The sequence below is a fragment of the Ascaphus truei genome, chromosome 1 (assembly GCF_040206685.1).
Source record: "Ascaphus truei isolate aAscTru1 chromosome 1, aAscTru1.hap1, whole genome shotgun sequence".
In the NCBI taxonomy this organism is placed as follows: domain Eukaryota; kingdom Metazoa; phylum Chordata; class Amphibia; order Anura; family Ascaphidae; genus Ascaphus; species Ascaphus truei.
Window position 1 is genome coordinate 118,381,293 of NC_134483.1, and position 14,557 is coordinate 118,395,849.

General features: G+C 41.2%; 1 protein-coding gene across 5 annotated transcripts in view; it reads left to right on the forward strand.

Moving 5' to 3' along the window:
- SUSD1 (sushi domain containing 1) overlaps positions 1–14,557 on the forward strand; it is a 179,803-nt gene that overhangs the window by 68,122 nt on the left and 97,124 nt on the right. For 4 of the 5 annotated variants that reach the window (XR_012800399.1, XM_075593999.1, XM_075594012.1 and 1 more), the window contains exon 4: positions 13,095–13,247. The exons of the other annotated variant lie outside the window; for it this stretch is intronic. Coding sequence is in view for 3 of the 4 variants with exons in the window: in XM_075593999.1 (XP_075450114.1) it covers positions 13,095–13,247 (153 nt within the window). In the remaining variant the exon portion in view is untranslated. The remainder of the gene's footprint in view (positions 1–13,094; positions 13,248–14,557) is intronic. 5 annotated transcript variants of the gene reach the window in all.

Here is a 14,557-nt window from a genome sequence, read left to right on the forward strand (position 1 = left end):
TCGTACTTCCGTACTTCGTCAGGGAATGATGGAGGAGGTTCCGAGGGCAGTTCTTATATGCTCAGCATTGCTGGTATTGGCCGGGCTAATTACATTCAACTCCCCCCACCTGAGGAGACACTTAATCGTCCCATGGAGGCACTCGGTCAACAAAGATATTCTAATAGATTAACATACATGGGATAAAACACTTATAATAATGATAAACTTTAATAACATATAATAATGCGGACAGACTCTAAAAATAAAGAGACAAAAGTTAATCACACCATAAAATCACACTTAAAACGATGTATAGTGCTAACTCCCAATTAAAAATATATGTATAATAAACTTAAGATTTAAATATGACTTCTAGCAAGTAAATAAAGCCTCATAAGAAAATCTATATGATAATGAAATGGTCGAGGAATAGATCTTGGGGGATGGATTTTAGTTATATTCATACAGAGAGAGAGGGTACCATATTAATACTTAAAACATTCGTAGTTAAATATAAAAATTCATAATTGATTAAATATAAAGGAATTTTTGATTAAAATCACTGGTATTAACTAAAAGAGAGACCATACGTCAATCTCCTCATTAAGACCTAGTGGAGACAGAGTCTGGAGTTTATATATCCACAGACTTTCTTGTTTAGATAATTTTTTATCTCTGTCTCCACCGCGTCTTCCTGGTTGTACAGTCTGGATACCTATATATGTCAGGAGTGAAGGGTCGCAGTCATGTTTAATTTTAAAATGTCTAGACACGCTGTGCTGTTCTAGTCCTAGTCTAATATTTCTGGCGTGTTCTAGAATCCTGACTCTTAAAAATCTTTTGGTTCGCCCTACATATTGGTATCCACAAGGACACTGTAATAGATAAACCACATATGTGGTTTTGCAGGAAATGCAGTCTTTCACTGTAAACTTTTCTTTGGTTGTATTGGATATGAAGGTTTTACGATTGGAACTTAGCATTTTGCAGGCTTTGCATTTACCGCAGCAATAGTTGCCGTTTGGTTTGCTCGGCATCCATGGTAACTCCAGTGATATATTTACTGGAGAGCCAATATCGCTAGGCGCTAGGTAATGCTTGAGCGTCTTCGCCCGACGGTAAATGAAGCTTGGATTTTTTTGGAGGGAGGGGCCTAGTACAGGGTCATTACAGAGAATGTTCCAGTTTCTATTAATTATTTTCTGCACACTAGTGCTAACTGAGCTAAACTCTGTAATGAATGGAATTTTAATTGTATCATCTACTTCATCGTTTTTTGTTCTTTTTTTCTGAATCAGTAGTGAGTCCCTATCCATTCTGTCCACTTTTTCGAGTGAACTGAGCAAAAGAGCCTTATCATACCCACGTTCCAAAAATTTCTCAAATAGGGAAACCGATTGAACTTCAAAGTCAGCTTGGAGACTGCAGTTGCGTTTAATACGCATAAACTGACTTTGGGGTATGTTGTCAATCCAGGATCTTTTGTGGTTACTGGAAGACAAAAGGAAGCTGTTACTATCCACTTTTTTGAAATAGGTTTTTGTATTAATGTTTTCACCAACCTTAGACATTAGACTTAGGTCTAGAAAGTCTATCTGGCTGACATGTGACTCAGATGTAAATTTCAAGTTATAGTCATTTTGGTTCAGATAGACTTTAAAGAGCTCCAAAGTGTCCTCGCCACCCTCCCAAACACACAAGACATCATCGATATATCTTTGCCAAACAATAACCCGATTAGCAAATGGGTTATTGTGCCAAATAAAGTTAGCTTCCCATATCCCCATGTATATGTTCGCATAACTGGGAGCAAATCGCGTCCCCATGGCCGTGCCACACAACTGTAAATAGAACTGATTCAAAAATAGGAAATAGTTGTGTGACAATATAAAAGTAATGGCATCGATAATAAATTCACAATTTAAAGGGTGAAGATCCATATCTTTAGATAACGTCTCCTTTATTGCCTCAATCCCTTTATCATGGGGAATACATGTATAAAGGGATTGGACGTCAAACGTTGCCCATCTGTAACCTTCCTGCCATTGGATGGTTTTGACTAGGTTTAGAACGGCAGTGGTATCTTTAATGTAAGATGGCAGTATTTTCACATATTTTTGTAGAAAATAATCTACATACTGCGACAAGTTTGACGTCACGGAACCAATTCCGGAGATTATGGGTCTACCCGGTGGGTCGATAGAGGTCTTGTGGATCTTAGGAAGGTGGTAATATACTGGTATGGTGGGAAATAAAACATTCAAAAATTGGTATTCTGATTTAGATAATACTGTGGATGCAACAGCCTCATCAAGCAGGCCCTGTAGCTCAGAAACAAACTTATTAGTCGGATCCTGACTTAATTTGCTATAATTGCCAGGGTCATTCAGAATGCGCATGGCCTCCTTTTCATAGCTTTCACGGTTTTGGATGACTACTCCTCCACCTTTATCTGCCTGCCTTATGATTAAATCTTTCCTATCCTGTAGTTCTTTTAGTGCTAGATGTTCTTGGTAACTAAGGTTATGAGGTATGTCAGAGGGTTTAAAATTATTTACCAGTGAAATAAATTCATTGTTGACTATATTAAAAAATGAATCTATATAGCTCCCTTTACTTTGGGCCGGATAAAACCTTGAGGGTGGTTTAAAATCACTATGCTGACAAAGTGTCAAAGGTGGGTCTGTATCAATGGGATCAGAATTAATGATTGAATTACTTGTATCATTTCCTGTCTCTTTTTTAAGGAAATGCCTCTTCAATGTCAAGTTCCTAGTGAACTTATGCAGATCTGAGAATAATTGAAAACCATTAGGGCCACTTGATTGTGAAAATTTTAACCCTTTGCTTAGAACCAATTTCTGGCATAAAGTGAGATTAACATTTGATAAATTAAAAATACCCTTAAAAGATTCGTTATTTGTTAATTCGACTCTCTTCTTTGTTTTGGTCTTACACCCTGCTCTTGTTCCTCTTCTGGTGAGTGGTGTCTTTTTTGCGACCTGGGAGTCTCTGTATTTTTCTTCTCTTTCTCTCTTACTATATTCTCCCTTTCCTTCGAACCCAAATATCTCTGTTTGAGATCCTCCAGAAAAAGGGATTTCTTAGGGGATGCTCGCTCACAGTCTTTCTTAGGGGGTGTATGTGCCCTCTGATGATCGTATTGTTTATCTTTCTGGTGAGTATCTTTCTTATGATGTTCTTTATATGTATACTCTGACTTATTATTGGAGCTATCCCTCCTTTTATTATAACTATTATGTCTCCTATCTTGTGACTTTTTTCTATAATTTTTGGATGATCTATTGTCATCTTTAGTTTGTTCCCGATGGATCTTTTCTTCCTCAAAATGGAGACTATTCTCCCTTTTTTTCTTTTGATAATAATTACCATGATGTTTATTGTGGGGATTTTGACCATTGGGAACAATACCTTTTTCCCTCTCGGATCTATTCCAATCCTTTTGTCGACCATTATCATAATCATGTTTATCACGATAAAAATTTTTTTGCTTGTTAAGCATAATCTCCTCCGTCGTTGACTCTAAAGTCATTTTGAGGTCGCATTCCAAGTCATCAGAGGGCACATACACCCCCTAAGAAAGACTGTGAGCGAGCATCCCCTAAGAAATCCCTTTTTCTGGAGGATCTCAAACAGAGATATTTGGGTTCGAAGGAAAGGGAGAATATAGTAAGAGAGAAAGAGAAGAAAAATACAGAGACTCCCAGGTCGCAAAAAAGACACCACTCACCAGAAGAGGAACAAGAGCAGGGTGTAAGACCAAAACAAAGAAGAGAGTCGAATTAACAAATAACGAATCTTTTAAGGGTATTTTTAATTTATCAAATGTTAATCTCACTTTATGCCAGAAATTGGTTCTAAGCAAAGGGTTAAAATTTTCACAATCAAGTGGCCCTAATGGTTTTCAATTATTCTCAGATCTGCATAAGTTCACTAGGAACTTGACATTGAAGAGGCATTTCCTTAAAAAAGAGACAGGAAATGATACAAGTAATTCAATCATTAATTCTGATCCCATTGATACAGACCCACCTTTGACACTTTGTCAGCATAGTGATTTTAAACCACCCTCAAGGTTTTATCCGGCCCAAAGTAAAGGGAGCTATATAGATTCATTTTTTAATATAGTCAACAATGAATTTATTTCACTGGTAAATAATTTTAAACCCTCTGACATACCTCATAACCTTAGTTACCAAGAACATCTAGCACTAAAAGAACTACAGGATAGGAAAGATTTAATCATAAGGCAGGCAGATAAAGGTGGAGGAGTAGTCATCCAAAACCGTGAAAGCTATGAAAAGGAGGCCATGCGCATTCTGAATGACCCTGGCAATTATAGCAAATTAAGTCAGGATCCGACTAATAAGTTTGTTTCTGAGCTACAGGGCCTGCTTGATGAGGCTGTTGCATCCACAGTATTATCTAAATCAGAATACCAATTTTTGAATGTTTTATTTCCCACCATACCAGTATATTACCACCTTCCTAAGATCCACAAGACCTCTATCGACCCACCGGGTAGACCCATAATCTCCGGAATTGGTTCCGTGACGTCAAACTTGTCGCAGTATGTAGATTATTTTCTACAAAAATATGTGAAAATACTGCCATCTTACATTAAAGATACCACTGCCGTTCTAAACCTAGTCAAAACCATCCAATGGCAGGAAGGTTACAGATGGGCAACGTTTGACGTCCAATCCCTTTATACATGTATTCCCCATGATAAAGGGATTGAGGCAATAAAGGAGACGTTATCTAAAGATATGGATCTTCACCCTTTAAATTGTGAATTTATTATCGATGCCATTACTTTTATATTGTCACACAACTATTTCCTATTTTTGAATCAGTTCTATTTACTGTTGTGTGGCACGGCCATGGGGACGCGATTTGCTCCCAGTTATGCGAACATATACATGGGGATATGGGAAGCTAACTTTATTTGGCACAATAACCCATTTGCTAATCGGGTTATTGTTTGGCAAAGATATATCGATGATGTCTTGTGTGTTTGGGAGGGTGGCGAGGACACTTTGGAGCTCTTTAAAGTCTATCTGAACCAAAATGACTATAACTTGAAATTTACATCTGAGTCACATGTCAGCCAGATAGACTTTCTAGACCTAAGTCTAATGTCTAAGGTTGGTGAAAACATTAATACAAAAACCTATTTCAAAAAAGTGGATAGTAACAGCTTCCTTTTGTCTTCCAGTAACCACAAAAGATCCTGGATTGACAACATACCCCAAAGTCAGTTTATGCGTATTAAACGCAACTGCAGTCTCCAAGCTGACTTTGAAGTTCAATCGGTTTCCCTATTTGAGAAATTTTTGGAACGTGGGTATGATAAGGCTCTTTTGCTCAGTTCACTCGAAAAAGTGGACAGAATGGATAGGGACTCACTACTGATTCAGAAAAAAAGAACAAAAAACGATGAAGTAGATGATACAATTAAAATTCCATTCATTACAGAGTTTAGCTCAGTTAGCACTAGTGTGCAGAAAATAATTAATAGAAACTGGAACATTCTCTGTAATGACCCTGTACTAGGCCCCTCCCTCCAAAAAAATCCAAGCTTCATTTACCGTCGGGCGAAGACGCTCAAGCATTACCTAGCGCCTAGCGATATTGGCTCTCCAGTAAATATATCACTGGAGTTACCATGGATGCCGAGCAAACCAAACGGCAACTATTGCTGCGGTAAATGCAAAGCCTGCAAAATGCTAAGTTCCAATCGTAAAACCTTCATATCCAATACAACCAAAGAAAAGTTTACAGTGAAAGACTGCATTTCCTGCAAAACCACATATGTGGTTTATCTATTACAGTGTCCTTGTGGATACCAATATGTAGGGCGAACCAAAAGATTTTTAAGAGTCAGGATTCTAGAACACGCCAGAAATATTAGACTAGGACTAGAACAGCACAGCGTGTCTAGACATTTTAAAATTAAACATGACTGCGACCCTTCACTCCTGACATATATAGGTATCCAGACTGTACAACCAGGAAGACGCGGTGGAGACAGAGATAAAAAATTATCTAAACAAGAAAGTCTGTGGATATATAAACTCCAGACTCTGTCTCCACTAGGTCTTAATGAGGAGATTGACGTATGGTCTCTCTTTTAGTTAATACCAGTGATTTTAATCAAAAATTCCTTTATATTTAATCAATTATGAATTTTTATATTTAACTACGAATGTTTTAAGTATTAATATGGTACCCTCTCTCTCTGTATGAATATAACTAAAATCCATCCCCCAAGATCTATTCCTCGACCATTTCATTATCATATAGATTTTCTTATGAGGCTTTATTTACTTGCTAGAAGTCATATTTAAATCTTAAGTTTATTATACATATATTTTTAATTGGGAGTTAGCACTATACATCGTTTTAAGTGTGATTTTATGGTGTGATTAACTTTTGTCTCTTTATTTTTAGAGTCTGTCCGCATTATTATATGTTATTAAAGTTTATCATTATTATAAGTGTTTTATCCCATGTATGTTAATCTATTAGAATATCTTTGTTGACCGAGTGCCTCCATGGGACGATTAAGTGTCTCCTCAGGTGGGGGGAGTTGAATGTAATTAGCCCGGCCAATACCAGCAATGCTGAGCATATAAGAACTGCCCTCGGAACCTCCTCCATCATTCCCTGACGAAGTACGGAAGTACGAAACGCGTAGGAAGAGGGCGCGTTCCTTTACACTTTATTCATATCCCCATTGCGGTTTAAAGCTTGAACCTTTATTTCTGCTGCGGGACTTGTCCGGGACTCGGTGCGCAGCTCTACTGTCTATTGGAAAGCAGTGACACACTAAAGACGCGACCGGCCAAGAGACGCTGCTGGATGACGTCACAAGCCGGCGTGGATCAACCCGGAAGAAGCGTGGAGATCATCCCTTGAGAAGCAGCTACCGAGGACTCTGTGACAGCGCGGGAAGGTTCCCCAACGCTGAGCTGTCTACTCTGTAACCGGATACCAGTATTCTGAGGGTGGATATCCAGGAACCGGTGTCTGTATCCTGCTGTGCCTGCCGAGTGGTAACATGTCCCTAACATGTCATGCTATTAACCCTTTTTGTTGATGTACGTGCAATACTCACCTTTACACTATAAATAATTATTTTATTATACTACACAATGGTTTTTTTGCGCTGTTCTTTTTTTGTTTCCATGTAGCTTGGTGTCTGAGCAATTCCCACTGACCAGCAGCACAAAACCTCACTTATTAAGGTTGTATTACACAGTTTATTTATTGTATTTAATTCTAAGTCACTTAATTTATCACAAACCACTTATGAGCGCAAGTCCTGTTTCTGTTTTTATTTATTTATAAAATATTTTACCAGGAAGTAATACATTAAGAGTTACCTCTCATTTTCAAGTATGTCCTGGGCACAGAGTAAAACAAATAATACATGGTTACAAGTACAGTTACATAAATGAACAGGGTATACATTATATACAATACATTGCATGCACAGTAAGAGATAATATATATTATGGGCGTATGTAACAGTAACAGACCAGATTAAAATGTGAGACAGCCTTAGATTTGAAAGAACTTAAACTGGTGGTGGATGTGAGAGTCTCTGGTAGGTGGTTCCAGTTTTGGGGTGCACGGAAGGAGAAGGAGGACCGTCCGGATACTTTGTTGAGCCTTGGGACCATGAATATTCTTTTGGAGTCTGATCTCAGATGATAAGTGCTGCATGTGTTAGGGGTGAGGAGCTTGTTCAGGTAGCTGGGTAGCTTGCCCATGAAGAATTTAAAGGCAAGACAGGAAAGGTGAACTTTGCGCCTAGACTCTAGTGTTGACCAATCTAGTTCTTTGAGCATTTCGCAGTGATGTGTGTTGTAGTTGCATTGGAGAACAAAACGACATATTGAATTGTAGAGGGTGTCAAGTTTACTAAGGTGGGTTTGAGGAGCCGAGCCATATACTATGTCTCCATAGTCAATAATTGGCAATAGCATCTGCTGTGCGATACGCTTTCTGACCAGGAGACTTATGGAGGATTTGTTCCTGTAAAGTACCCCTAGTTTGGCATAGGTCTTGGTTGTCAGAGTATCAATGTGCATCCCGAATGTTAAGTGGGAGTCAAACCATAAGCACAGGTATTTAAAACTAGTGACGGGTGTTAGGGTGGTGTTAGCGTTGGTTCTAATGAGGAGCTCAGTCACTGGAAGCTTTACAAATTTAGTTTTGGTCCCAAATACCATTGTTACAGTCTTGTCAGTGTTTAAAAACAGTTTGTTTTGGGAAATCCAGTTTTCGAGTCTCAAAAATCAGACTGATGTATGTGTTGAAGGTCAGAGAGGCTATGACTGTGTGCATATAGGATTGTGTCATCTGCATACATGTGTATTGAGGCTTACTTACAAGCTGTGGGAAGATCATTAATGAACACTGAGAAGAGTAGGGGCCCCAGAACAGAGCCTTGCGGGACACCACAGGTGATATCCAGGGGGTTGGAGTTAGAGCCTGAGATAGACACATGTTGGGATCTTCCTGATAGGTAGTACTGAAACCAGTTTAAAGCATGTTTCCCTATTCCAGAGCTCTGGAGTTTGTTAAGCAGGATAGCATGATCGACTGTGTCAAAAGCCTTTGCAAAATCTAGGAATACTGCACCAGTGAGTTGTGCCCGTTCCATTCCACACTGGATTTCATTGCAAACTTTTATCAGGGTAGTTACAGTGGAGTGTTTGGGACGAAATCCAGATTGGAATTGGCTAAGGAAATTTGTCTTGGTGTAGAAATCGCTTAATTGGGAGTGGGCACATTTTTCCATGACTTTGGATAGAATTGGGAGAAGTGAGATTGGCCTGTAGTTTGAGACAGTGTTTTGTCCCCACTTTTGAAGATTGGGACAACTCTGGCAGCTGGAATGACCAGAGGGATGGGATTTGGGTGGCATGTAGCCAAGGTTCCGGCTTTAATGCATGACCCTTCCCAGCCCTCTCCGACCAACCAGACGGAGTATGGACGACAGTAAAGATGTGTGGTTTTTCTCATAAGCTTCAATGGCGGCAGTTACCCCATTGACCGGCTATGGCGGAGAAGCCCCATAGACTCCAACGGCGGTGGATTCCCTGTTGTAAGTCTATGGCGGCAGACTCCCATAGCCGCCAATGGCGGAGATTCCCCGTTGAAAGCCTATGGCGGCAGAGCCCGTTGTTTTCAATGGGGATTTAGTGAAAAACTGAGATTTCTTTTTAGCTGAGATTTTTATAATAAAATATGAAACGGTTTAAGTTATATTTGTATATCTCCGGTTCTGAAGGTTGCAGCGGTCTGAAACTTGGACCCTATAGTGTACCACTTCCGGCATTAAGGTCTGGAGAGTTTGGACCCGCTGGACCTACCAGAACCTGGTATTTTAATATGTGTACTGCACCGACACACTTTATTCAAGCAAATACCCAGTATGTACCTGGCAGATACCTGGAATGCGCCGCTCCTCACCTCAGAAAAGCCCCGTTGCGTTTGCCTTCCCAGCCTGGGTTCATGCCTGGCTGATGGGCGGCTGATCTGTTAAATGATAATGATTAGGATTTAATAGGCTGCAATGCTTCGCGTGTCTACCAGATGGCATAAATTCATGAATTGTAATGCAGTATATATATATACTGTGCAGTATTGCAGCCAGCGGGAATAAAATGCTTCAATCTCTGCCTGGAAAATAACCCAATGCACTCGGGCAGAAAACAGTCACAAACCTCAATACACCCGGGTATACCCGAATTCGTGGGACTAGCCGAGCTCGAATAAAGTGTGTCGCCAGTGTAGATATTAAAGTGTATATGGGATTTTGGATCTGCTCTGAAAATGCAGACCCCATCTGCTATGCTAAATAGGGCAGGAAGGGCATCCTGAAGAATTAGCATAGCCCGGTGATCAAAAGGTAACTGTCCTGATTGTTTATACCAAGGGCAGGAACAAAGGGACTGAGTGTTTTTAAGTGTCGGTCTTCACACTTACAAGGGAAGCCAAAATTTCCTTCAAGGAGATTTTTCTAGACAGCTCGGTGCCTTGGTTGTAAGAGAGGGGGTTGAAATGGTATTTAAACCAGAGTCAGCCCTTACTCAAATGTCTTTCGTGTCTTGGTGATTTTTGAAGATTGCTGTATGAATTGCCAGTCCAGAATTATGACTACTTCATCATTCCATCTTAAGTAAGTGCCTATATTTTGTTGTTATTTGTACCATTTTGTTGTGTTCATCTTTTTCAAGGAATAAATTATATTTTATCATATCTAAACCTCGTTCAGATCAACCCAGTTATATTTGGTGTATTATTAATAGCCTGTTACAAAGTTACCGTCACAGATGCAAGCCCTACAGCACAGTGCCCATACTGCAGAGTCCTGTACATGAGGCCTGCCAGTCCTGTACCACCTTTAGCTGTCTTTTAACTGATAGATCGGGCCTCCAAACCAGCCAGTGCGGCCCCTGCGGTCTGTTCTACACCACTGCCCCTGTCAGCCTACGATCAGGCCCTACTGTCATGGGATGCAGCCCACGCCAATCTGTACCTCGCAGGGCCACCTTTGGGCCCGTGTGCCTGGATACCTGCTCGACCAAGCCCTAAAGTTCCGGTGGCCAAGATGACTCCAGTGGTCCAAGTCCCGACGGTTCCAGGACCGGAACCGGTGTCGGTGTGCCTGGAGGGTGAGTCAAATGCCCCGGGGGTGTTGGGTGCGTCTCCCTTGGTGGCACCGGAGCAGGCCTGCTCCATGCCAATTGCTGCCAGGGGGCGCAAGGCACCCCAACATCACGGGCCAGAGGAGATGTCCTTACCCTCTACTTCTATTAAAGAACACTGCTGCCTGACACCTGCAGAGAAAAGTTCTACGCTTACCTGTGTTCCGCGGCTAATTCCCGAGTCAGCAACGTCCGTCCTGAAGGCCGTTGTGCTGCTGGAGCCCAGGAGGAGCCCCACACCCGAGGAAGACGTCGTCGCTGCTATAGACCCGCCCACTGTGGAGCCAGATGACATCTCTTACCTTCAGCTGGGTGAGGCGCCATCTTCTTCCGCCCAACAGGAGTCCGCTGCGGCATTGCCAGATGAGTAGGCAGGCGGAGCCCTGTTTGGTTTGACGTGGGGTGATGCACTTCTGGTGCCACCGGATGTGACTACATTGCCACCGCCGAATTTGTGCCTGTTTGAGGCTCTAGTGATATTCTGTCCCCTGGTATGTCAATAGACTTGAGGGACTGGGACTTTGGTGGAAAAGATGGGTAGTCAGAGGATGACTCTGGTGGTGAAATACCTGCATCTAGCCATATCCCTGTGGCTAGATCTCCAGGGTCATTTAAGTAATTTAGGGACTCTTCCCTGTCCCAGTAATCTGCTTCTTCTGGTGTGTCCTCCCAGATGGACACAAGGTCCAGTAGTCCACATGAGGAATTTTAGTCCAGGGAACCCCTTAAGTGGTGGGACCCAATGATTCAAGGCTACTCCATCAGTTTAAATAGGATCAATCACCAGCAGTAGCCGTGTTCTATCATGGACCACTGGTGGGAGGAAGGTCAACTGTCCCAGGAGGAAATAGCTGAAACCCTTTGTAAGAGGGTGGCAAGATCAATTTAGGGGTGAGAGTCCCTAAGGGCCCCTCTATATTCTTTCAGGAGGTAGAGCTCAGTGAGCCTAAATTTTTGGTACTGCCTGGTCAGGGAGCTAACCGTAAGATCCTACGGTTCAGTAGAGCTGACAGGGCTAGCTTTAACCGGTATCCTCAGTCTCGTGGATATACCTTTCCATACGTACCTGAACCACTTATGGATGAGATAGACAACAACCGTCAGGAGTGGCTTAGGCAGGCTGTGGTAGAAAACATTAAGACCAAAACTTCTGATGACAGATATATTACTGACTCCAAAATTTGTTCTGTTATGGACGAATGGCTAGGGGGAACCTGTATCTACAAGGATAGGGTAGAAGTTAGGCAGTGCCCTGGTCCTCCCAAGATGTATTACATCTGGACCAAGTTATTTGATGGGCATGTAGTTAAATCCGACCCTAAATATTATAAGTGAGGGTTTTCTTTTTCTTCCCGTTGGAAGAATAGCTACGTATTCATCATCGCTGTAAACCAGTCGATGATATGGGTAATTGTCTGTGTAACTGTATATGGTTATGTTATACATCTGCTGTAACCTGTTCTGTTTTGCAGGCTTCTGGTTACTGGATGGTGCCCAAATTGGATCCCAGTGAGGTCATGGGAATTTTCACCTAGGGGAGAGTATAACCATGGCTGGTCCAGACTATCTTTCTGCCGACCTGTCATACAAGTCCAAGTAGCTACAGGCTGTGACAGGCTATCCTGTGGGGTTTACCCCCCCTCATGCAGCCTCCTTGAGCGGCAAGAGAGGAGGTGACACTTGGTTTGTGTTGCAGCCAATCATGGTGCAGACCGTGTGCCCTCCCCTTTTGCATTAGAGAGGATGTATTCCAAAGTATAGAGTCAGTCAAGCCCTTCCCCTCCTGGGGTAAGGAGTGAAGTCTAGCTCTTCCCCTCTTGGGGTTGAGTAACCAAGATCTGTGCATAGCATAAGACCTCACCATTATCTGCTGGCCAGCACCATCCAGGGGCCTGAAACCCATTCTCCAATATATGCAAACACTGTTATACCATCTGCAGTGGCTGCATGAAATAAAGACTCCTTTTATATACTTCTGGCTAAGTCGCAGTCTGTTGTACAGAAGTATAGGAGAATAGAACGGTCATCGTAGGGACTGACTGCTGCTCTGCTGTAGCCTACAGTGACTGGAGGCACTGTGACCAAATGAAAATAACGTGAGAATCACCTAAAGTCTGTCCTGTTCCCCACAACATCGCAGAAGCTCATCTCTCCTGGACCCTCACAGGTAACCAGTACCACAGGGACCTGTAGCCTAGACAAAATCTCCCAGTCGGGGAAGGGGGGGGGGGGGGAGATTGGGGAGTAGTGCTACAGAGTTTTTTGTATACTGTATAATCCCTTCCATCTGTTCATCATGGTACTCTATAAGTTATTGTAGTGATTAAACACACCATAACTACTACTGTATTTACCATTGTTTAACAGATATTGATGAATGTGAGGTACCGGACCTCTGTGGATATCATGGACAGTGCCGAAATATCCCAGGAAGCTATGAGTGCTACTGTATGGTGGGGTTTAGTTTGAGAAATGGTAGAGAACCCTTTCAGGCAAATGGGGATATGTCTTTGTGCAAAGGTAAGATCATTATAATCCCCATATATCAAGTCTAATTTTCTGCATGGCTGCAAGTAACAATAAACAAGACATTTAATTTTGAAAATATAAAATAAACTATATATATTTCAAGGTGGAACATGAGATACAGCCCCATGTAGCAGATAAGTAAAAAAATCATTTTTTTTTAAAAAACAACTAATGTTGTTACAAAATGAATATGTTTTTCTCCAGATTTGCTGATTTCAAGCATACAGTATTAGCCACTTCTTTTTGTATGTCTGAATAATGACGGTGGCTAAAATGAATAGCTAAACATAAGAAGATTTCTATCTTGCATGAAACTATTGAATACTGTAATATTGGAGTCAGAAGAAGGAAAAGAAGATCATTTGAATTCCCTGAATGGTTTTAGTCTCCAGTTGGATCTTAGTGGCTTGGTTGGGTGCAGTAGACGTGCATAAATAGTATGTTCTTACTTTAAATCTAACTCCAGTTTTCTAATCACACATTCACTATTAGCCGCCAGATTGTGCATTGCTTCTCACTGGAAGGATGTATCGACACCAAATATGACGCAATGGGTGACTGGAGCATGGGAGATACGGACTTTAGAGAGCATTACCTTATCCTTATGACAAAAACACTCTAACTTTATGGATATAAGTTTATGGATATCTGTTTCCTTTCTTATCTTATTTGGAAATACATAACTCTATCATAACAAGGCCAGGTGATGCTGGGAGTTATAATATATAGCTTATACATTTGTTTTTGTATATAAATGCATTGCTGTATTTGTTCTGAAATGCAGAGGTCTCAGATTTATTTATTTATTTATAAAATGTTTTACCAGGAAGTAATACATTGAGAGTTACCTCTCGTTTTCAAGTATGTCCTGGGCATAGAGTTAATACAAATAATACATGGTTACAAATACAGTTACATAAATGAACAGGGTATACATTATATACAAGACATTGCGTGCACAGTTAAAGAAAATATATATTATGGGCGTATGAAACAGTTACAGACCAGATTAAAGTGTGAGACAGCCTTAGATTTGAAAGAACTTAGACTGGTGGTGGATGTGAGAGTCTCTGGTAGGTTGTTCCAGTTTTGGGGTGCACGGTAGGAGAAGGAGGAACGTCCGGATACTTTGTTGAGCCTTGGGACCATGAACAGTCTTTTGGAGTCTGATCTCAGGTGATAAGTGCTGCATGTGGTAGGGGTGAGTAGCTTGTTCAGATAGCTGGGTAGCTTGCCCATGAAGAATTTAAAGGCAAGATATTCAAGATGGTGTCTTTAATTTTGTGGCAATGTCTAGTGTT